Source organism: Macadamia integrifolia, unplaced genomic scaffold, assembly GCF_013358625.1.
Source record: "Macadamia integrifolia cultivar HAES 741 unplaced genomic scaffold, SCU_Mint_v3 scaffold2395, whole genome shotgun sequence".
Taxonomy (NCBI): domain Eukaryota; kingdom Viridiplantae; phylum Streptophyta; class Magnoliopsida; order Proteales; family Proteaceae; genus Macadamia; species Macadamia integrifolia.
In genome coordinates this window covers 16,389-40,924 of record NW_024868687.1, presented here as the reverse complement: position 1 = coordinate 40,924, position 24,536 = coordinate 16,389, and the positions used below count along the sequence as shown (strand labels likewise).

Genomic DNA, 24,536 nt, shown 5'->3' with positions numbered 1-24,536 from the left:
CCCCATCTAGTTGTTCGCAAGTTGCCATGACTTGGCGATGCTAAGGAAGAATTTGAGATTAGCCTTAGGGCCCCCTGACCTGTTAAATCTATCAGTTTGCCATTTGAACTTCTCAGGAATGCTTGCCCTGGAAAAAAAAACTCATTTCATCAGAATCCACTATTTGACTTTCCGAATTCTTTTTCGTTCAGAGCATACTTTCCAATTTCTCTAATTGCTCTCTACTTTTCTTTCTCTCTCTGTCTCTGGAGGTTCCATTCGGACGTGCGTCGTAAACTCCTCTTCCTCATCTTTAATCACGACCCTGGGAGGAGGGACCCTGGAATCTGTCCCCCATTGAACATTTGGACTGGTGGATGAAAATCCTCTTTGACCAGTTGGCCTGATTTGCTCCAGCTCTCCTGAGACCCGTAAGTCCATTCTGATCCAACTCTCTAGTAGCTTGTGCTGGTTCAGCCCTGGGAAGGTTTTGGAGTGCTGTAGTATCTGAGCTATTCCTCTCTTGACCTTAGCCATTTCTATTTGCAAGGTCTCTATGGGATGAACCCATGCTTGCTCGGGTGATTCAAGATCGTGTAGATCCATGTGAACTGGGTCTAATCACTTAAAGGTAGACAATCTCAGAGAGACGATGGAGGTGACACTAGACTTAAACGAGTCAACCGATTACCCTAACGTGTCCAAATGGACCGCAGAGAATACTTGAGGTGCAGAATTGTGCCTGAACCAAAAGTGGCTTGTTTTAGGATTCGTGTATTCCCAACCCCTTATTCACTCAGTCACTAGATTAACAACCAATGATCCATCCAAAGTTAGTCTGCTTGATGATAAGGAGTGGGTAGGGGTTGACGCCCTTAGTCCACTCAATGTCATAAGCAAGAGATTCATACAAATGGCTTGACCAAAATACTCCTATTAAGACAATCTCCGTCAATAAAGTCATGCTTTCCTTAAATCTTACCCCACTAGGTGCCCTTCCTCCTAGTTTCCTCGGGTCATTTGGACAATTTAGCATTTTACGAGACTTTGATAGAAATCAGTTCGGATCACGTATACCAAATCATCCATATTTCATTTCTAAGGAGGAAGGACACCTTTTATCCAAAACCACTTTGGAGATCATTTCTTTATAACTGGAATGTATTATAGGAAAATTCATTTTCAAGACCGCAAACAAATTCTACAGATCAACTTGTGGAGTTCCTAGCGTTCCTAACGTTCTCCATCTATTTCCTATATGATGCGAGCATGCAGTGGATGCAATAGAACCGACAAGGCTTCCTTGACAGGATCTATATACGCAAGGTAAGTGATCCTTTGGATATACCCGTAGGTACGAGATCAAGGGAGTGACTTCCTTGCTATTTACTCATGAGGACACACAAGGTTAAGCACCTAGCCACAGGGTGGTGGAACCGTGAGTGATTGTGTGCAAAAGTATAATGCGAGAATATCATTATGTGATCTCAAAATGTTATAAAGTACACGGACCTCCCCGAAAGTGTTGGTACAATTATGAACATCCTCGCCATTTAATAATATGCTATACCCTTGTACAGGAAGTGACTACCATTTTCTCTCAGAGTACTCTCCATGGCATCCACTGACCTCCCCGAGGGTGCTAGCATGACAAAGAGTCCCTCGCCAAATGATTTCACTTCAAGCACGATGCATGAAGCGGTTAGCGAGTACAAATACAAACATGGGGTTAGTCAAACATGTTTTCAAATAGATGTGGTGGAAAAAATGTTCTTGCATTTAGAGGTAGCATCCAGTGTCAGAAGCTTGACATTTATCCTAGGGGTGCAAGTTTGGCCTTGACGGCCCAAACCCGCCCTTGGCCCACCCTGATCCCAAACAAGTATTGACCCCAAAATTTTGGCCCTGAGGGCTGGCCCGACCCTAAAATTTTTGACTCTGAGTCAGGGTCAGAGCAGGTAATGGTTGATATCTTTGGCCCGCCCAGCCCACCCTAAATCTGACCCTTTTTTTTACCCTTATTTTTTTGCCCTAACTTTTGGCCATGATTTTGGCTTGACCGGGCCCTGGTTTTTGCCCCTGATGTTGACTTTGGATTTTTTGTTTTCTTAGGATGTTCTCCTCTTTGTTTAACATGACAAGAGTTTTGAGATCTTCTGATTGTTTGCTTTATTAAGATGATATCTTTGTTTATCATGACAAATAATTGAAATTTTTTAGATTATTTGCTTTCTTAGGATGATCTTCTCTTTGTAGTTGGAGTTATTTGTATATTTTGAATGTTTGCTTTAGGATGTTCTCCTTATGACAAGTAATCTGTGACTTTGTGTTTTTTTTTTTTTTTTAATCTCCTCTTTATTATGAATATTTTTTATTTTCTAGTTATTTCATATTTTTTTGCAGGGTCAGGATCAGTGTATACCCCTTGATAGCAAATCAGGGCTAATCAGGGTTAGGGCCAAGGTCAATCAGGGTCATCCCAGCCCGACCCTAAAAAATCAAGGCCAATCAGGGTGGGTAAGGGTTGGGTTGAACCCTGAAGGGTTATGCCTGGGTTAAAGTTTTGCGGCCCTGAGTCAGGGTTAGGGCGGGTTTGGGCCCAATTAAGGGGGACTCAGGGTTAGACTAGGGTTTCAAGAAACCTGGCCCAACCCGGTCCTGTTACACCCCTAATTCATCCCCAGTGGAGTCGCCACTGTGAGGGTAGTGGCTAGAAGATGAGATCTCTTTTCGCCCCCCCCTTTTTTCGGGGGCAAAGGACTTTAAGAATTTCATCCTCTCTCCACTCTTTCTCTTTCATGAGGGAGGGGTGTGTCGTGGGTGCTTACTCGTAGGCCTCGCACTGCCATATCGCCTCTCGGAGATACATGGAGGTCTATTTCGTAGGAGTGTAAAGTTCGTCATTCGAGACAAAAATTTGATGATGGTCTAATACAGGGATGGGATCATGCAAAAGGGTTTGGAGTTGCCACCTAGGATTATGGGCCTCGGGGATGGGCCCAATTCCTGAGAAAAGGGCCTGAAAATTGGTTTGGTTTAGAAATTTATGGTAAATGTTTGGTTGTAGAATTGGGAAGGTGTTAGGCACCCAATCTACCCGATTTAACTGGTCTTCCTACTAGATGTTTAAGAATGAATATTTTCTATAGTTATTCCTATTCCGCATGCATGACTAAGTTATCAAACATATATGCATTGACTGAATTTAAATAACTATGTACACTAAAACTAGGTCAATATAAAGTCTATATTGTGCTAATTCTATTGAGAAATTATACCTGAGCTTGACCCCTGTTTCGGGTCAAGAGGGGTGGACCCCCTGGTTGATGCTGGTACGAACTTTCTTATGGATTCTCCCAGCTCAGGGGAAGATGGTCTTGACCTCCAACTTCCTTTCTCGAGAGATGTTGACTGTGATAATATTTGGATAGGGTTCTGGCTAGGAATGATTACTTTTGAATTTGAATTCTGACAGAGCTTCGGCTAGGGAAGGCTACTTCCGGGCTTAGGCTGAGGTGATAATTTGGTTAAGCTTTCGTTAGGGATGGACTACTTCTGGATTTTGACTGAGGTAGTACTCCGATAGAGCTTCCGCTGGGGATAGGCTATGGAAGGGCTAGGTTGAAGTGGCACTCCGGCAAAACTTCCGCTAGGAATGGGCTGAAACCTAAATGATTGAAAAACTTCGAAGGCCCGAAGAACACTTTGAAGATTCGAAGGAATCTTATAAAGATCTCTCCGAAGACTTGAAAACCTCAAAAAGGGGTGGGAGACTAAGGGAAAACTTTTCCTACACAAAATCTCACTCAAAGAAGGTAAATGATTGAAGAGTTTCGAAGGCCTGAAGAACACTTCAGATCTTATGAAGATCTCTCCGAAGACTTGAAAAACCTCAAAGTAGAAAGGGGAGGAGAGAGGGCAGAGCTTCCCTACTAGGGGATGCTCACTAGGAGGCTTGGGTTGTTGTGGTGTTGTGTTGTTGTGAAAAAACCAAAGGAAGGGGTGGGTATTTATAGAATTTTTGGACCAATAGGGAGGAAAGAGAAAATTCCTTAGCCAATGGTGGTAAAAGTAATTTTTTTAAACCAATTGGGTGAAAGTATAAAATTTTGGACTAATGGGGTGGAGGGTAAATTTCTTTGGCTAATAGGGAGAAAAGTAATTTTTTTAAGACCAATAAGGTAAAAAAATACCTTTTTGGACCAATGGGAGGCTACGGTGTAGAGTACACTAGTAGGGCAGTGTGGGGTACACAAGCAAGTGAAGAGGGAATCTCTTCTCCAAATCGATCACTGGAATGGGGATTCGATCATTGACATTGGTGCTAGGGCTAAAATAGGGGTGCTAGGACTAAAACAGGGGTGCTGGAACTTGCTCGGGTATGCGCGGGGCTTGGTTGGGTGCACGCGGGGCTTGGTCGGGTGTACACAGGGCACGGGCAGGGGTGCAAGGCAAGGTGTGGGTGCTTGCATGGGCAGGGTTTGGGCACTCAAGGCAAGGCGTGGGTGCTCGCATTGGCGGGGTTTGGGTGTTTATGGTGTAACTTCTGGGAATGATTGCGGAAGATCCGATGGTCTAATTTTGACGTACTATATATCGTTGGAATTGTGATTCCGAGTACTATGTATCCGTACGGTCACCTAGGACCAAATTCTTTCGTATATGAAATATCAAAATTTGACCTTTCTTTTCTCTCGCACGGGATTTCTGAAAATTTTGGTTAAGTATGGAATGCTTTTGGGAATAGTTACTTCAGTCAATCGTCATCTCTATCGATCGAAAGCAAAAGATTGCAGTTAAGATCTGTAAGTCATTATAGCCGGAGGAGGATGACAAAATTAAGTGTCTACACATAAGACTTAGCCAAATCTAGTTTCAAAATCACATTACTTCCCGAGTTTTTCTACTAAGGCTCTGTACTGTAACGATTCTGTTTTTTTAACATGATTTTGGGTCTAGCACACTTTTTTGCATTTCTATTTTTTTGGAGTGATTCTGCATCTTAAATGTTGTATGGTAATCGCCAAAAAAAAATGATTTTATAATCTGAAAGAAACAGAAACATGTATGGTTCGTACTTAACAGAATCGTTTCTGTTAGAAACCAATATTTACATAAAGTGCCATCTTCACCATGGGTGTCAAAGTTGTGATTTTTAAATAAAATCTAAGGATAGTCAATGGTTTTTTAATAAATTCTAAGTTATGAAAACCATGATTACCCAAATAACTTAAGTCGAATGAGACAAATAAGAATATCTCCATATCAACAACATGGTGTTCACTTCAAATATGAAATATTTGGCCGTGTTTCCTAGCCATATGAAATAAGAAATGTTTCAACAAAAATATGATCTATCATAATAACATAAAAGTATGAACAAGAATAAATGCAAGTATTGACATAATTCTTAAAGTATCTAATTATGAACATAAGGGCATAAATTAGGTCTTCCAATTTAATTCTTAACTGCAAAACATGTCCCACTACTTCAAAGTTTAAATCCAATCATCAAAATGTAATCATGTAATTTGAGCCATTCCGGCTTTAACAGCTAACTCATTTGCAATCTTTTTCCTAAGATCATCCATCTGTCTTCTTCTTTCTGCTAAGCTTATACTAATGTGAGCCGGTGGTACATAATCTTGAATTTCTTCAGGCTCCTCATTCCACCAATTTTCACCAAACTCCTTAAAATTCTTGTCTGCAATTTCTTCCTCCCGAATGAAGTTGTGAAGTGCACAACAAGCAATGACGATGCATGTTTGGGTGTTCAATGGAAAACATGGCATTTTGCTCAGAATTGGGAAGCGCTTCTTCAAAGAACCAAAACTGCGCTCTATAACATTCCTAACAGAAGAGTGTCTATTATTAAATAGCTCTACTGCTGTCCTTGGACGTCTATTCCTATAATCATTTAGATGGTATCTTTGTCCTTTGAACGGCGTCAAGAATCCAGTAGTAGATGGATAACCAGAATCAACCACATAATATTTACCTAGCACGTAAAGTGAAAAGTAATGAATCAACACAATATGTAAAATAGAGCATAATCAACTTTTGAGGTTAAGATTTAGAACGTACCAGGTGGAGGATGAGGAAATTCAAATTTAGGGTTATTCAATGCCTCATTGAATACTCGACAATCATTTGCCGAACCCTCCCAACCAGCGTACACAAAAGTGAATTTCATGTCAATGTCACATGCACACATAACATTCCAGGTCGTATCTCCTTTCCTTCCTCTGTACGGTATTTGTTTGGATAGAGGTACAGAAGCGCTAACATGAGTGCCATCAATCGCGCCAATGCAGTCCTAGTACCAATACATGGATATTCATCAAATCAAACCACGTATAACCACAAAACAACATAATCATTGTTTTAATCATAAACAACATACCTTGAAGAAAGGATAGAGCTTTGGTTTTTCAAGAATCTGTTTAGGGCAACGACTGAAGTTTGGAGGTTTGATATTCTCTTGTCCCAGTAGTATGAAAGCACGTAACACTTTCTTAAAGTGTTCACCTATAGTGTTAAGAGAACGCTAAAAGTGTTCTGCTATGTCTCTATACCTATCATTGTGACCAACGATAGATATAAACATTGCCAACTGCTCATCCACTCTTAAATATCGACTATCTTCCAACCAACCATGTTGTCGCATTAACGCTTCAAGGTTGAGGAAGACATGACGTTCCATTTTATACTGTTCATAGCATCTGTCTACATGTCCGTTTAGAACCTCACTCACTCGCTCTGGTCCTGTCAATTTACTATCTCGTATGGGCTCTCTAGTGTATAATGAATCATGTGCTTTCATCAACAACATTATACACATCATGATTTCTGCATCAGTGTCATCTCTTTCCATTTGTTCAATGTGTTCCCTAGATGCGATCATTCTTTGATCCATTCCTATAATATAAAATTAGAAATATGCAAACACATCAAACCATAATTTTGAACAAATATCCAAGACACCTTAAAAAAAATGAAGGAAAACATAGCAAACCATCATCATTAAAAGTAGTGTCAAGGTACAATGATCAAATATTCAGGACATCAAATACTACAGTTATAAAAAAAAGTCAAGACACAGTCATCCATAACATCTTAAAAAGTGAAGGAAAACATAGCAAACCATCAAAGGTAAAAGTAGGGTCAAGGCACAATCCAAGTAGAGTTATCAATCTAGCTAATTAAAAGAACTTTTCAAGAAGCAAACTACTGAAGGGTACGAAGGAGTATTGACTTCCGATGAGGAGGGCAGGAAATTAATGCTTCTCTCCATTGCGGGTCAGCCATTAACTTCCGAAGTGCTTTCTCGTATAGTGCTTCATCTAACTCATATCCTGACTCAAGCACTTCCATGGCCCTAGTAATCCCATACATCTGTTCCGCATTTTGGGTTGAAGCAGTGGACATGCTCGCATCTCGTTCTACCCTTGATTTACTAATATCTTGAATTGCCTTGAATGCCATTGACCAATCATTAGACTTGCTCCTCCTCCTTTTCGCATTTGGAGTCCTATCATGCCTATGCTTAGTAACTGGCCTTTTTTCCACTGCTTCAGTTTGAGTGTCACCTAATGGAGTAACTTCATCAGCGGAACTTGACTCATCACAAGACTCAATCATAATCCTAGCTTCATTGGCCCCCAAAGTTTCCAACATGGTTGTTTGAGTCCCACTTCCTTCGCCGTCTGCATATGTATCACCAAATACCATACATAGTTCTGGCCATTGTGGTAGTCCGTGCTTCTTAAATCGTGCCCAAGTAGGGTTATCCTAATAAATAAAAAATACGCATAATCAAATACTTGAATTGATATATCCTGTAATTTCAAAATACTCAAATTAAATACAAATTGAGTATACCTTAATATGCGATTCCCAGATGGATTCATCATCAACAGTACAAGTTCTTGAAGCAGTATCCCAACCAAAACCAGTTGTCTCCAATAGCTTCTTAAACTGACTATAATCCTGCCTCAGTTTGTTCACTTTGTTCTTCAACTGTACAATGGCATAGTTGACCCCAGTTTTTTCTTTGAAGTTATTGGCAATGTTGTTCCAACCAGCTTTATTAAAAGTCGAAGTAGTCCTATGTCCTTTCTTAACTTCCTCTACCATCAGAACAATAAGGGTGTCTACATTTGCTTGGCTCCATTTTGCAGTCTCATTAACTGCTTGTTTTGAAGTTGACATTTTCTCACTATTTTACCAAAAAAAAAAAAAGAACATGAATTTAAAATCCAAATTGAAAACACTGATTTTCACCAAGGCACCCTAACCCTTAATCTATGATAGGTTCTAGAAGGTATAAGGATACAATGAAGCCCCATGAGAACAATTGAAGGTGTCAACCCTCTATCTTTCATTGGTGTCAGAAGGGATTCACAGACTGCATCCAAAATTACATAAACAAAGGTGCAAAATACAAAAAATATTCATTGTCAAGGGATAAAGAGTTACAGACAATGCAATGGATTTACACTACAATAAGGAGAGAGGTTTCTCTTGTGTCTTATTTGACTCTTTTATTCTTCTCCTAAATATGAAATATGAAACATGAAACGGCAGCTATTCATCAGATAAAATAGCAATAAACCAGGGAATCAAAGCATGAGAAGGGAACCCTCAACTGGGAAACAACAACAATAATATAGAACAGTTAATAATAGAGAGGTAAATAGGAAAAACCAGAGGAGTCCAACTATTATGAATGAAAAATGATCCGACATCAGACATCAAAAGTTAAAGAGAGAAATCAAAACTCGCATAACACTTTAAAAAGAAAAAACAATAAAATGAGAGAGTAATCGTTGTAGAAATAAAATTCCATTTACAAAAACAAATTTCCCAAGTACAGAGAGATCCGCTGTCTTCAAATCAAACCCAAGTACAGAGAGATAGCTCATCCACGACAAGAACCAAAACAAATTAACCATAAACTGTAAAAAGAGAAGTGGTTCTTATACTGCTTCTTAATTTCACTTGTGGGAGGAGTTGTGGGAAAAAGCGAAAACCGAATTATCAAACGCTACAAAAAAAAATGAAAAAAAACAGACTTCCTGGTCCTAAAACACGCTACAGAATTTTAATTTGAAGCTCCAAACACCCAAAATTAAGGAAAGAGGAAAGACCCATCAGCAGAATCAGTGATCTAAGCCACCACACAGCAAAGGAAGAACCATAGAATCAAGGGTTGTACCAGAAACTGATTTCTAGTTTTACAGAGTTACCCAGTCACTCCAATGTAAGCTGCCAACCAAAACACAGAACCAGAAAAGATACTAAAAACAGCAGTGAGATTCTAATTTAGTTACCAAATCAGAAGCTCAACATAAGCAGAGAGAAACCTGAAAAAAAATGCTTTTTGCATTTTTTTCTCCCTAACATTGTAATGATTTACTTCCCAAGTTACTTCTAAACCCCTTTCTTATGTTCGATAAAGATTACATTAAGTTTCCTTTTTTATTTCAATAAGTTTGCAAATTAATACTTTCCTTTTTATTTTTCTTTACAACCGGAGCCGAAAGGATTCCTCTTTGCAATAACTTTCTTATTTGAAACTGGACTTTTTCAGTCATTGAATTGGAAAGTGAAATCAGGAATCTACCAAGTTCCCATATATCCTTCTTCCACTAGGAGTTAAAGACTCCTAAATCCTAATCAGTTTTTGACTAATAATATACGGATCTGCCTCTATAAAAACAAAGCAAAACCCCATCGATCAATCTCACTTCAAACCCTTCTGCTCCAAAGTTTCAATCTCTGTTCTGTTCTGTGATCTGATCTGATCTATTCTGTTCTGTTCTGTTACGTTCTCCAATGGCAACAACAAAATCAGAAACTGCTCAAACAAGCCTTCTCCTTCAACAACAACTTAAAGATCTGTTGAAGCATCCAGTGGAAGGTTTCTCTGTGGGTTTAGTAGATGAAAACAACATATATGAATGGAGTGTTAATATAATAGGACCAATGGATACTCTCTATGAATGGGGTTGTTTTAATGCAATCATGAGGTTTCCTGAAGAATACCCTTTTCGTCCTCCATCATTAAATTTTGTTTCAGAGATGTGGCATCCTAATGTTTATCCTGATGGTGAAGTTTGTATATCAATACTTCATCCTCCTGGTGAAGATCCTAATGGCTATGAACTTGCTAGTGAGAGATGGTCACCTGTTCAAACTGTTGAAAGTATATTATTGAGTATTATTTCTATGTTATCGAGTCCTAATGATGAATCTCCTGCAAATATTGAAGCTGCTTTGCTAGAGAAAATAGGGCCCTAAAAGAGAAAATCAAAAACGAAAAAGGGCAGTCTTTTCCTTTCAGCATCTCACTAACTAAATGAAAGGAAAATGTAAGAAGAGATCATCACTGAAAAGAGATGAAAATGCTCTTCCATCTGTACAACATCAAAGCAGGTAAGCAGGGGGTTTCTCTGTTTCTAACCTATTTCTGCAGGAGCTTGGAGTGTCCGCCGCTGGTCGAGGTGAGCTTGGAGTGTCCGCCGCTGGTCGAGGAGAGCTTGGAGTGTCAGCCGCTGGTCCAGGAGAGCTTGGAGTGTCCACCGCTGGTCGAGGAGGTTAGGGATGATGAAGAATCACCGATTTTCGTTTCCAGTGAGGGAGGTTAGGGATGGGTTTCGAGCGAAGGAGAATGAAGAGATGAGGAAGGAAGAGGGAAGTGACTGTTAGGCGAAGGAGGAAGGAGGAAGGAGGAAGGAGGAAGGAGGAAGGGGTTTCTCTTGTGTCTCTCTTCTGGTATTCCAAGAAAGAGAAAGAGTTTTAGGGTTCGGTCGACTGAAGTTTTAAGTGTTGTTTATGTTTTAAGGGCAAATGTCGATTTTGCCCTTTCGTACTTAAGTCGGACTTTTCATTCAGCGCCTTTTGATCAGAATAGATTCTGATCGTGAGAAGCTTGGTTTTCATGCTTCAAAAAATGAATTCTAAAACTTAAAAAGTGCCAGTTCATTACAAAAAAACAAGAAATTGAACCGGACTCACCATACAACTTTTACTCTATTTCTGTTCCAAAAAAATAAAAAAACAACAGAATTGATTTTTTAGAATGTTACAGTACAGAGCCTAAGCTATTGTACCACCTGTTGGGTTAAAATCGTCGATTATCAAGAAAGTGAGTTGGCAGATACCTGTCTTTGGTTATTACTGGTTAGATTTAACAAACCAAAGCATATATCATATACGATTTCTTGATTTTCTTCCCACCCTTCGATTGCCTCACTTCATAACTTTTTCCTACCTTTAGAATTGATTTCTTTCTTCTGATTGCTCAAGTTTAGGTGGTGTTGATGAGAGTGCTCATTGTATGATATCTTAATTTTTTTTCTCACTGAGTCAGACTCAATTCGAAGCCTCAATTTGGCCCAACCTGACTCTGACTAGGTCCTATTTGGGCTCAAGGCGGGCCAATCTTACAACCTTAGTGTAAACCTTAGAAATATGGGTCACTTTATCGTAGTCTCGAACGTCTTACTTCTAAGTTCTAAGTTCTAAGTTCTAATAGGTTGTCTACTGAGTCAGCTCTCCAAGTTCTAAGGGCCCGTTTGATAACGTTTCTGATGTTTCTGTTTCAAGAAATGGCAGAAACATATATTTTCGTTTCTAGAAATAGAAACGGAATTGAAGGTGTTTGATAAGTCATGTTTTTAGAAGTCGATGGTAACCAGTGAAAGAATTGCCACAAGTCGTTTCCAGAAACGGCGAAACAAGTCTTGTTTCGCCTGGGTCGTTTCTTGAACCATAAATAAGTAAAAATTCCTATTTCTATTTCTAAAAATAAGTCAAACGAAACAGTTTCATCAAACGCATTTTGCTCCATTTTTGCTGTTTCTGGAAACAGAAACGCGTTTCTTAAAACGTTATCAAACGGGCCCTAACTTCTAAGACCTTTTTTACCCAAAGAAAAAAAAAAGTTCTAAGACGCCGGTACAACCTCACTATTGATCCACTGGTTGCATCTCTTAATGTTCTTTTCCCCGAAGATATAAACCAGAACTATGTGGAGCACAAGAGGAAATTCTAAGCCCGCGTTAATCTCTCTTCTGATCTCAACTGGGTCGACGCATTTCAATTCATGGAGTTCCAATACAACCCAATTTTTTAATTCCATCAGTTCTTCCAAATTGATGCTTTCCACTCCTATCCCTTCCGTGAATCCTCCTCTTAACCCTCATTTCCTCGGCCAGAGCTTTTCTTTTTGCAGCTCTTCAGTGTTTCAAACCCCAGCAACAACAAGCCCTAAAGTTGAACCAGATATTGATGATGAAGGGGAAGAAGATGATGACATCCACTCTGTACAAGTGGATATCAAAGATGGGAACTGGAAGCGAAATGTCGAGACAATCATGGGTATTCTGCAGAATTTCAGAAGCAGTGGCCCTGATGCCAAGCATAAGCTCGATCAATGCGGGATAGTTGCCTCATCTGATCTGGTCATGGAGGTTCTCTCTAGGATTCGGAACGATTGGGAGGCGGCCTTCACCTTTTTCCTATGGGCTGGGAAGCAGAGCCCTGATTATGCCCACTCCGTACAGGAATACCACGCTATGATCTCAATTCTGGGTAAGATGAGAAAATATGATACTGCTTGGGCCCTCATTGATGAGATGAGAGGAGGCAGGAATGGGCATTCACTGGTTACTCCTAACACTCTCTTGATCATGATCAGGAGATACTCTGCTGTTCATGATGTGGGTAAGGCAATCAACACATTCTATGCGCTGAAAAGGTTTAAATTTGATATTGGTATTAAAGAATTCCAAGACCTTCTCTGTGCTTTATGTCGGTATAAGAATGTACAAGATGCTGAACACTTACTTTTCTGCAATGAGAAGGTGTTCCCATTTGATACTAAAAGCTTCAATGTCATACTTAATGGGTGGTGTAACATTGTTGTTAATCTGCGCGAGGCAAAGAGGTTCTGGAAAGAGATGGATAGAAGAGGGATTTCCCATGACGCCATTTCGTATTCTTGTATGATATCTTGCTACTCGAAAGCCAGTAATCTTTCTTATGTTCTGAAATTGTTTAACCGAATGAAGGAATTGGAAATTGCCCCAGACAGGAAGGTTTACAATGCAGTCATTTATGCTCTTGCAAAAGGGAACCTTGTGAAAGAGGCCCGTAATCTTATGAAGACAATGGCAGAGAAGGGTTTCATCCCGAATGCCGTTACTTACAACTCACTGATCAAGCCTCTCTGCAAGGCCCGTCGAACTGTTGAAGCGAAATTGATCTTTGATGAGATGCTGCAGCAGGTTCACTCACCTTCAATCAGGACCTACCATGCCTTTTTTGGTGTTCTTAAGACTGGAGAAGAGGTGTTTGAGCTATTGGAAAAGATGAAAACATTGGGTTGTAACCCAACTAATGACACTTACATTATGTTGATTAGAAAATTTTGTCGGTGGCGTCAGCTTGAAAATGTCTTCAGGCTGTGGAAGGAAATGTCTGAGAATGGAGTGAACCCTGACCGGAGTTCATATATTGTCCTAATACATGGACTTTTTCTCAATGTGAAGTTGGAAGAAGCCTTCAAATATTATGAAGAGATGAAAGATAAAGGGTTTTTACCGGAGCCAAAGACTAGCGAGATGCTTCAGGCTTGGTTGTCTGGTAAGCAAACTGTGGCTCAACCATTGCCAGATTTGAAGGGGAATCTGGTGGTTTGTGGTTCTTCAAGCAAGAACACCAGAGGCACCTCTGCCATTGGTCATGAAAGAGATTTTCGCAAACAGCCTGAAACAAGAAGGGCAGTGCACGAGAGGGGATTCTCATTTTGGGATTAGTAGGATCTCACATATAATACACAGTTCAGCAGTATCTGTACCCCCAACTGTTTAATTATCTTCTGCACCAACTTTCCCAAGGATTCCACACAGGTGCACAACATTAACTGCACCATATCTGTGATTCTTAGATGCTTTCTTGGGAATTTTATTACTGCATAGCTAGCTGTCTGGGTAGGCACTGTTTAATGTATATCTTTGTCCATGCCTTCATGCTTATTGAGCAGATTATGACCTTGTTGTCCATAAATGATAAGAAAAACAGAGGCATGGAATGCTCACTCTGTTGTAACAGATGAATTATAATAACAGGGGGTGAGCCAGTAAGGCCATGATGATGAGTTTTCAGATGATCCAAATGGTCTTTGTACTTAAAGTAAATCAGATGAAGAAATGGATCTAAATTTGGATTGTCTCAAATTTTCAGCCAAACTCAATTATATGAACACATGTATTGGCATTTTCCCCTTTTAATTTCAACTTCATGCTTCTTTCAATGTTTTTTCAAAGTTTGACATTTCAAATTTTATCAAAGCTTTATTTTTCCATGTTGTCAACTATAAGTTCAGGCTGGAACTTGAGACATGAATTGGGGATCCCGTGCTTCATTTTCCCATGAAGTTTGAGTCCCACCTAATCTGCCACCTGACAAATATCAGTGTCCAAGGAGGCTTCCCTTGGTAGGTATGTATGGCAGAAACTAGGTGGCATGTAGGGAACCGTTACTAGGTTAGGCATGCTGCAAACCTGTTTTATTTTTCTTGTAATTTTCTTTTATAAGTAATAGTCTAGTTGAAACTTGAAAGAAATCTCCACTTAGAAAATAATTTATGTGGAAAATAGAACTCAATTTTCCTTCAAGCATTTTGGCGTTTTTGTTTCTAATATATTAATGTCTCTTGAAAAAGAAACATAGCACACTTGATCACCCCTTTCTCAAGTAGCACATGAATATTCTTCTTCAGTGGTATATGGATTGGATCTTGGTCTAGAAAGGACAGATCTTCTTTCTGTTTCTCTATTTCCTGTTAGAGATTATATATCAACCGTTATCAATGTGTTGAGCAGCACATTAGGTGTTGAAATTGATTTCAACAGAAGTCTTTTTGAGGTGATGGTTCAAATGTACTGATATTGGTATTGTGATTCAGCTGGCCCAATTTTGTTTCAAGGTAGCTCAGTGTTAATTCATTCTAGTATGAAGTTGTTGGTTCATATATGCTCGAATTGGTTTGGTTTTAGCAAGGCCAGTAAAGAGTTGAGTGGTTCAAGAGTAGTGGTCCAAGTTTTAATGGATCATTGGATTTTATTAGGTTTCATGTTTCAATAGGCTTGTTCGTTGATTCAATCAAGAGCCAAATAAATTCAAGTTTAATGATTCAGCTCAAAGGTCAGGTGATACAGTTGGGCGATGGGTCTAGGGAAAATTTACCTTTGATTTGATTTGCTTTTGGTTTTAGAAACAATTTCCTTTGGTATTATTTAGCTTCTAATTTTAGATTAGTTTCCATTTTAAATTAGTTACCATTTTGATGCTTGAGTTTTCTTTTATAAGCCATGTAATACTCTAGTAACGAACAGTTTTTGAAGAATTGAATTTTTGGAATGAATGGTATGGCTGCCGAGAAGCTTGTTCTCCCACTTTTGAAGTTCTTTCTCTGATCTTCCTCTCCATTCTTGTTTCTTCTTCATCTTTTCTCCATTCTTCTTCTTCTTCTTCTTTGTTTTTTTTTTCCTGCTCTCGTTCTCTGTTTCTGGGCGATAGTTGCAGCCCCAAATAAGTGGGTCGACCTCTTTCTTTCTTGAACTACTTAGACCAGACCTTGATCGAAGGTTCTCTACCTACAGGCGATCAAAAACCTGGAGTATTACATCCAAGACTTTGTTCTGTACTGAGAAATCAAACTCAGATTCAGATCTGGTTCTAAAACCCTCCCCCAGCCCTGATATTAGAGAGGAAACTCCATGCTTTCACTTCCTGTTTTGGCTGAACCTCAGCTGGAATGACAAGACCTGTGAGCTGCGATTCTCCCTTCCAAGCCCAAGGTCGATCCATGCTGGTGTGAGAGAGCTCCATCAAAACTATCGAAGCTGCCCTCTTTTCTGGTTCTGACGCAGGGTTGAAGAAAGAGTCGTGAGTTTGCTTTATTTCTTTTGTATTCTGATTTTCAGTTATGCCCTTCTCCTTTTCTCTAATTCTCTCATGTCCTAAACTCATATTGTGTTTCCTAATTTATCCCCATCCAATAATCATCAATTCCCTTTAGGTCCCATCTCCTAAGCAGTTGAATAGTAATCTGATTATTCACAAGTCTGCCCCTCTTTTATTACCTCTGTTTATTTACATTACTGCCACTGGTTTGTTTTAAGTTGAATTATTTGTTAATTGTGGGCCCATAAGCGATCCGATTTCGACTTTTGAAACCTGGATTTGCATTAAGTGGTGTCAAAGCAAATTTCCTGTAATTATCTAACCATGATAGGTCACATCACCAATGCTGAGTTGCACAAATTATATTGTGAGTTAGCTGAGAATCAACTGAATACTAATGCTAGGCTTGAGAGGACTGAAGTCAAGGTTGACAAGTTTATGGAAGAGATGACTGCCTTCATGAAGAGGTCCGACAAGCGAGCTGAAAAAGGATCATCTACACTACCTCCTCAGATCAACACTTTATGGATCGAAGATACACTTCAGAGGCAATAACTTAATCTAGTTGTCCCCCAAGATGTTACCCAGCAATTTTCTGACAGAGATTCTGGCATCAAAGTTGAGGTTCTAGAGTTCAGTGGTGAAAAGGGACCTGAAGAATTCCTAAAATGGCTTACTAAAGTGGAGAGGATTTTTGCATATAAATCTCTTCCAGACGTGAAGAAGTGTGAACTCATCCTCACAAAGTTTATTGGGTATGTATGTTCATGGTGGGATGATGTACTACATGCAAGGTTTGTCAGAAGACTTGGACCCGTTACCAATTGTGAGGTCATGAAGCAGATCCTGACTGAAAAATTTGTTCCTCTTAATTATGAAAAGGTAATGTTCCATAAATTACTTAACTTGCAATAAGGGAACAAAGATGTGGATTCCTAAACCCTCGAATTCCACAAATTGTCTTTAAGGTGTCGACTTCAGAAAATAGACCAGCAACGGGTGATGCGATATATCAGTGGGCTAAGTACTGAGATTCAACTTTAGTTGGCTAACACTGATTTCAGGTCTGTTGATGTGGCAGCAACTCATGCCAAAACAGCTGAAGAGAAGTCCATTTATTGGAAGAGTATGCTCAAGACTCTTTCAGTTTATAGACCTCCACCACGTATGGAGGAAAAGAAGCCTGAAGTTCGCAGAATTGAAAAAAAAAGGTCAGAGTTCAACAAGGATAGTGATGGCTTGAAGAACATCAGATGCCATAGATGTGGCAAGAAGGGTCACTACTCCAACAAGTGTCCCAACATGGCTCGTTCTGTGAATGCAGCAGAAAAACAACCAATTGAGAAAAATGAGGATGAATCTGCTTTATATCCTTATCCCCTCGAGGAAGATGATATGTTCGACTATGGTGATGAGGATGTAGAAGCTCATTCAGCTAGTCTTTCATCCTTTTCAAACAGACTAATTGACAATGCTCATATCTTTAGAAAGAAAGGTACTCTTCTGCACGGTTCTGAACCTACTGATGTTCATACAATTGTTGATACCGGGGCAGAAGCAAACTTCATATCTGTTGAATTTGTTCGAGCACACAACCTTCCACAGAAGCAGCTTTTCAAGAAGATTCACGTGTGAGGTTTTGGGTCCACAGCTCGAGAAGAGACCACTGCAATTGTTCAAGTACACTTACAGTTTGGGCCGTTAGATTACCATGTCACCTTTTTGGTCACCCCATTGGCACACTGAGACATTCTCCTAGGGCGACCTTGGCAGCGACATGCAGACATTCTCTATGATGGCGTACAGAACACCATCAAGGTGAAGCAAGGAGGTCATATGTACTTAATGAGGCCACACGCATTATTCAACATGCCACATTGTCTACTGACTCCTACTCCAGTGACACGTCAGCCTACTCTCCCTTTTCTTGGTGTTATGTTCCCATTTTCTGCTTCGAGATACGTGCCACCTCATCAGCGAGGAACTTACAAGGGTATCTTGGGAGCATGATATTCCGTCGAGTTCTTTCAAGACCGGGAGAGCTGATGCAGTTGGGCGATGGGTCTAGGGAAAGTTTACCTTTGATTTGATTTCCTTTTGGTTTTAGAAAGAATTTTTTTTGGCATTATTTAGCTTCTAATTTTAGATTAGTTTCCATTTTAAATTAGTTACCATTTTGATGCTTGAGTTTTCTTTTATAAGCCATGTAATACTCTAGTAACGAACAGTTTTTGAAGAATTGAATTTTTGGAATGAATGGTATGGTTGCCGAGAAGCTTGTTCTCCCACTTTGAAGTTCTTTCTCTGATCTTCCTCTCCATTCTTGTTTCTTCTTCTTTCTTTTCTTCTTCATCTTTTCTCTATTATTATTCTTCTTCTTCTTCTTTGTTTTTTTTTTTTTTTTTTCCTGCTCGCTTTCTCTGTTTCTGGGCAATAGTTGCAGCCCCAAATAAGTGGGTCGACCTCGTTCATTCTTGAACTACTTGGACCAGACCTTGATCGAAGGTTCTCTACCTACAGGCGATCAAAAACTTGGAGTATTACATCGAAGACTTTGTTCTGTTCTGAGAAATCAAACTCAGATTCAGATCTGGTTCTGAAACCCTCCACCAGCCCTGATATTAGAGAGGAAACTCCATCCTTTCACTTCCTGTTTTGGCTGAACCTCGGCTGGAATGACAAGACCTGTGAGCTGCGATTCTCCCTTCCAAGCCCAAGGTCGATCCATGCTGGTGTGAGAGAGCTCCATCAAAACCATCGAAGCTGCCCTCTTTTCTGGTTCTGATGTAGGGTTGAAGAAAGTGTCGTGAGTTTGCTTTATTTTTTTTGTATTCTGATTTCCAGTTATGCCCTTCTCCTTGTCTCTAATTCTCTCATGTCCTAAACTCATATTGTGTTTCCTAATTTATCCCCATCCAATAATCATTAATTCCCTTTAGGTCCCATCTCCCAAGCAGCTGAAAGTAATCTGATTATTTACAAGTCTTCCCCTCTTTTATTACCTCTGTTTATTTACATTACTGCCACTGGTTTGTTTTAAATTGAATTATTTGTTAATTGTGGGCCCATAAGCGATCCGATTTCGACTTTTGGAACCCTGATCCGCATCACCAGGTAAGTGGGTCAAGCAATAGATGACTGCAGTATTGTGCATGGTGCTTCTTGGGTTTTGATACAGTACAGCATGATGAGGTGGCAGAAATCCCAATTGGAGTGGAATTTTCTTCATATGGGATTTTTAAATCTCTGTTCAGATGGACACATCAGTCCAAGTCTCAGTCAGCTCTTTTGATTGAGATTTAAAAAAAAGAAAGAGGAGAGCAGTCCTAGTTTAAGAAGGATTTCAGCAGCCGATTAAGAAGGGTCTCTTATATTGCCTTAAATTATTGTCAAGGTGGATTGGATCTAATCTTTACACGTGGACAGAAGTCAGGGATTTGCTAGAACTCTTGTATATGAGTGAACAGCTAGGTCATCTGCTGTCTAAAAAAAAAAAGAAAAAGGAATCTGAGAATGAAAGATTTCCAGAATGTTTAGGAGTTTTGCGGGATAAAGTGCTGCCCAGAATTTCAGATTTATTGGGCTTCCTCTTGTGTGTAGATAGCAGTAGTTGGTTTAGTTTGTGTGGGATAGTAGTGGACAGAAAATCTGGGTTTGTCTTAAAATTCCTATGTCAGCTGAATCGCGAGACTCCTCTAGTGCTGCAATGTTGAAAGAAAAAGAGGAAGACAGAGATAAAATTGATCTTTGCTGTGTTATTATATAAAAAATAAAAATACAGAAAGGAGTGCCATCAAAGAGTGAGAGTACCAATGCCCTTGGTTGCTTCAATGATCAAAATCTTATATTGTACCTTGGGAACCAGGGATCAAGTATTGGTACCTCAAACACCTAAAAACAAAAAGAGTCTGAGAGTTTGAGAAGAAAAAGAAAATTAAAGCTTGGAGGAATTTCAGGATGTTGAGGACACCTACATGCATGAGACATAATAGTTTTATACTGTTATGAATTCTTCAAGTCGATTTTGCTGCGAGTCTATCACAAGCAATATAAAAGAAAACTCCTGCAGCAGGATCCTGACATCTCCTCTAGGCTGCAAGGCAGAGAGACTCTTTGCTGCCGCATCGTTCTGCAAATTAATGAAGAGATGAAAGGAGTTCCTATGCTGGTTTCTTCTTTACTGAGATGCTGAAGTTATATTTGCTGACGTGCTCAATTGTTCAATGAATTGAAGAGATAGAAGGCAGCCAGTTAAAAAAAAGAAGGGAGCAGAATTGTTGAACTCTCTATGCTGCAAGTCTGGAAAAAATAAGGAGAACAGAGACTATCAATGGTCGATTGAAGGAGTATATAGTTGCTGTTGTGCTGGAGTTGCAGTAATTCAATGTAGAAGAGAATAGAGGAGAAGATGATTCTGTGATTACTATTGCTGCTACTACAGTGGACTGAAGGAGAAGAAAGCTACCCTTACTGTATGTAGTTGCTATATGTTGCGGCAAGATATCGTTCTAGGCTGCTCTCGCGTCTTGCACAGAAGAACAAAGACAAGAGTGAGCGTCAGGCTGATCCAGCAGGGGACTCTCCGATGCCTAAGCCAGACTAACAGATAATTCTAGTGAGAATGGAAAAAATCGGTTTTGGAAAGATGTTTACCTGGGCATTTATGGCTGAAGGTAGTGGCCATTGAGTGAGTGCCCCACTTTGGTAGCTTCCTAATGCTAGTAAGAGTCTGAACATAGCAAGAGTTCTAACAAGAAAGTGAATATGGAGGATGTTGCAGTTATGGGAACTCCTCATATTGGCCATATCCCGGGTAATACAGTGAGATATCCTTCCTTCAACGGAAGATTCGATATTCTGTTGAGAGTCCTTTACTGACTAGGATTAGCCTATATCTTGTGACTCTCGTGCTGGACTTGGTAAGCCCTTTTGGGCATATCTTGGTGAGGATGATTCATTGGAATCTTAGGCTGAGTGGCCTGAGTCGAGAGACCTGATTGCCGAGCTATTTGTTCTGCGTGATAGGCTGTGCGCCCGCTGTCCGACGAGTGAGTACTCGGGACTTATCGTTCAGTTAAGGGACTAGTGTAGTCGGTGTCACACCCCAATCCCCGTTATGGGATACCAAAGGTGTGAGTAAAACACTTACCCGTCTTACACCTCTACCAGGATCTCTAATAGCAGTACCTTAACATTCAGAACCACACAACATGAACCACAAGAACAATTGCAGTGGAATTAGAGTATATACTATAGCGGAATATAATGAAGTGGGGAATATCTAATGTTAATATATGTCCATAACCGGGTTATTCAATTACATATATCCATGACTTACATATATTAAGTCCAATAAGAATACCATAATTCAGTTCGGTATCAAAATATCAAAAGGGCAACCGAGCTTCTCAAGGTGCCAAGTAGGCATAGGTGTCATAGGCACAATCTTGGTTGTGCTCTTCTGCTTCTGGCATCCACTAGTGAGTCACTCCATACTCGGGTGCGGGGGTAGAGTCACATCCCATCAGAACCATGGTAACTACATCATCATCTAAAAAGCAATATCTATGAAGGGTGAGCTCCAACTAGCTCAGTGAGGGGTGGGGTTCATGCACAATCAAGCATAATCAACCACATACATATGAGAAATCATGATGTCCTGAGTACAGAAATAAACATGTAGTCCATGATGCGAATGATGCGATTCATTTGATTATTAAATCCACCTAATATACAACTAAGTCTGGTAAATGCTACTACGACACATTAGGTTGTATCTTTGGTCTCGGAACTCGCACATCAGTCACCCAACGGTATAAATCCTAGTTGTGATTATGAGCCTGCCGGTTCCGAAATGCGACCATCAATCACCCAACAAACCCTTAATAACCCCCTCCTAGAAGTCACGACACCAGAATCACCATCGGTCACGTTGGACTATTTCTCTCCTCCTGAAACAATCACATTGTACCGCGGGTATGGCATTCTGGAAAGGTTCATCGAACATACTACCATTGGGTTATCAAACACCTTACCCCCTACTAGCAAGGTTACGTATCATAGGGAACGTCACATAATCACAAATATTCTATATACCTTGGATAATGATACAGTTAGTATGGACCACGCGATACTGGAATCACCATCGGCCACAAAGTGGGTCCATTTCCAAGTATAGTCCCAGGGTACACAATACCAGAATCACCATCGGCCACAAAGTATAACCCACGACTATATACCTATTCTAGCATACAAGCGGTTGAGTATGGGCGATACAATACCAAAATTACCATCGGCCAGAAAGCGTACCCATTTCTAAGTATAATCCTGAAGTACACGATACCGGAATCACCATCGGCCATAGTGTAATACACGACTATATCTAATCTAATGCATGAATGCAACATCCACACGACGATCACGGTACCAGAACCACCTAGGCCACACCGGATCCCGTCACACATCTCAACATACGTAACATATCATAATTTCCAATTCCATATCATAAGAATTCAAGAATATAACATGTCATGATATTCACATATGAAATTAACAATTAAAGAGCATTCATGAATTCTAACACATGTGAGTAATTTCTACAAATGTAAACACTCCACAAAATAAAAGTCAATCATCCTTCACCTCAATTGTATTTGGTTGAATAGGTTTCCAAGTGGATCAACCGGGGTTCAATTCACTTTTGATCTCATTGTACGTGCACATCTCTATCCTAGGTATAAAGGTAATCCAATGTTATCAGGTGTCAGGAACACCGGATGGAACCTATAAGGCTTACCCCAAAGGGCATAAGTATTCCTAATTCTAGACAGTACTGGATAGGTCACTGGAAACATCCACCAGAAATATGAAAAATCCACCAAAAATATCAGTGGTGTTTCCGATGTCATTGACAGAGACATCCTAAGGTGCTGGGACCTCATCGGAAACAACCACTAGATCCAGGTCCAGTGTTTTCGGTGGGAAAACAACAGCTGCCCACCTCAATTAGGGCTTTTCGGCTCGGGTCCAATTGTCGAGATTTGTTCCATAGTGTTTGTAGGGGACCTCCTCACCTCCATTTTGAGCTGCAGAAGTTTCGATTCCATCAAGCCGTTTGGGAGATATGGCAATCGAGCAGTGGAAACCCTAGGCATTTGGTCACAAGTGTTACTAGAGCTCACCTGACTTGGTTTGAGCTTGGCAACCACACCGAGGGAGTGATATGACACTCACCCGTGCTCTGGGAGGTGCCAGGGTCATGGTTCACCTCCTTGCTCAACTATGCTAGGTCACAATAAAGGGAAATAGCGTAGCACCTACCTCTGATAAGGTTCCGACAGCGGGATGCAAAGTCGGGCACTAAGGTGAGCTCCTCCTCTCTTCTCCTTCTTCTTCTCCTTCCTTCTCTTCCTTTCTCTCCTCTTCTTTCCCTCTCCCACGTTTTGGACAAGTGAGGTGAGAAATGAACTCACCTCCTATATTTGTAGCAAGTCATTTGACTAGGGCCTATTTGGTTGGTCCTTATTTGGTCGTTAATCCTACATATGAGACACGTGAACCCACCTCCATAAACTCATAAGGTGTATAGGTCATGGGGAAGGTGTGGGAGAGTGTGTGGGGCCATTCGGAGTTGTTCACGATCCGGATGGTGGGGTCCACAGGCTTCGGAACCCAACCAACAGCCCAAAGGGCCACCGAAAATATGCCACTGGATCCAACCCAGGCCAGCCGAGGCTGTTTTCGATGGGCTTATTTCTGGTGGTCAAGGCAGTGTTGTGCCTTGACTGCCTGTTGTCCTCACTTGGTCATTCCACAGGTATTTGCCTTAGGTTGTGTGTATGGTCCTCCGACAATTTTGGTACATGCCGGGACTCTGGTGAGAGGGTGTCGGAAGGCTTGAATCCTCTCCAGTTGGACTGACAAGAAATATATGAGCAAGTGGGATCATCCTTTCTCCTTTTGCAATGAGCTGTCGCAAGTCAAAACCCGGTGGTACTTTCCACTTTCGGTCCGAGACCTAGTATAACAGTTCAAATTAGACCGGGTTAGGGTACGGGTGTAACATTCCCCCCACCTTACTGGAATTTCATCCTCAAAATTGAACGTACTTAGTAAATCAAATAACCTAGGATACTGCTTCTTCATTTAATCTTCTCGCTCCCAAGAGGCTTCTTGCTTCGGGTGGTTCGTCCACTTCACTTTGACGAATGAGACTGTACGATTGTGGAGGATGTGGTCCTTCCGGTCAACAATCTTCTCAGGGAACTTTATGTAGGCATAATCCTCATCCAACTCAAAGGTTATGTAGGTGAGCACATGAGTTGGGTCAGGTATGTACTTCCTCAGCATGGATACATGGAAGACATTATGGGTGCCCTCCAACTCCAGTGTTAAGGCTATCCGGTATGCCACCAGTCCTATTCTCTCTAATAAGTCATATGGTCCCATATACCTAGGACTTAGCTTTCCCTTCTTGCCGAACCGCATTACCCCTTTGACTGGGGAGATCCACAAGAATACCTTATCTTCCACATTGAAATCCAGATGTTTTCTTCTTACACCCGCATAACTTTTCTGTTTGG

General features: G+C 40.5%; 3 protein-coding genes across 3 annotated transcripts; 2 read left to right on the top strand and 1 right to left on the bottom strand.

Moving 5' to 3' along the window:
* Positions 1 to 7,033: 7,033 nt before the first annotated feature.
* On the bottom strand, positions 7,034 to 10,903 carry LOC122066445 (uncharacterized protein At2g29880-like). Its single transcript, XM_042630245.1, has 3 exons — positions 10,445 to 10,903; positions 7,861 to 8,197; positions 7,034 to 7,770 (listed from the first exon to the last, which is right to left on the bottom strand). The coding sequence occupies exons 2-3, from the start codon at positions 8,188 to 8,190 to the stop codon at positions 7,207 to 7,209; spliced, it is 894 nt and encodes a 297-aa protein (XP_042486179.1). The 5' UTR covers positions 8,191 to 8,197; positions 10,445 to 10,903; the 3' UTR covers positions 7,034 to 7,206.
* Positions 9,817 to 10,582, top strand: LOC122066446 (ubiquitin-conjugating enzyme E2 7-like). The gene is made up of 2 exons (XM_042630246.1): positions 9,817 to 10,179; positions 10,457 to 10,582. The coding sequence occupies exons 1-2, from the start codon at positions 9,817 to 9,819 to the stop codon at positions 10,580 to 10,582; spliced, it is 489 nt and encodes a 162-aa protein (XP_042486180.1).
* A 1,051-nt stretch (positions 10,904 to 11,954) lies between the features above and the next one.
* LOC122066443 (pentatricopeptide repeat-containing protein At5g15010, mitochondrial-like) lies at positions 11,955 to 14,276 on the top strand. The gene has a single exon (XM_042630243.1). It carries the CDS (start codon positions 12,012 to 12,014, stop codon positions 13,800 to 13,802), a length of 1,791 nt encoding a protein of 596 aa, XP_042486177.1. The 5' UTR covers positions 11,955 to 12,011; the 3' UTR covers positions 13,803 to 14,276.
* Positions 14,277 to 24,536: the final 10,260 nt, after the last annotated feature.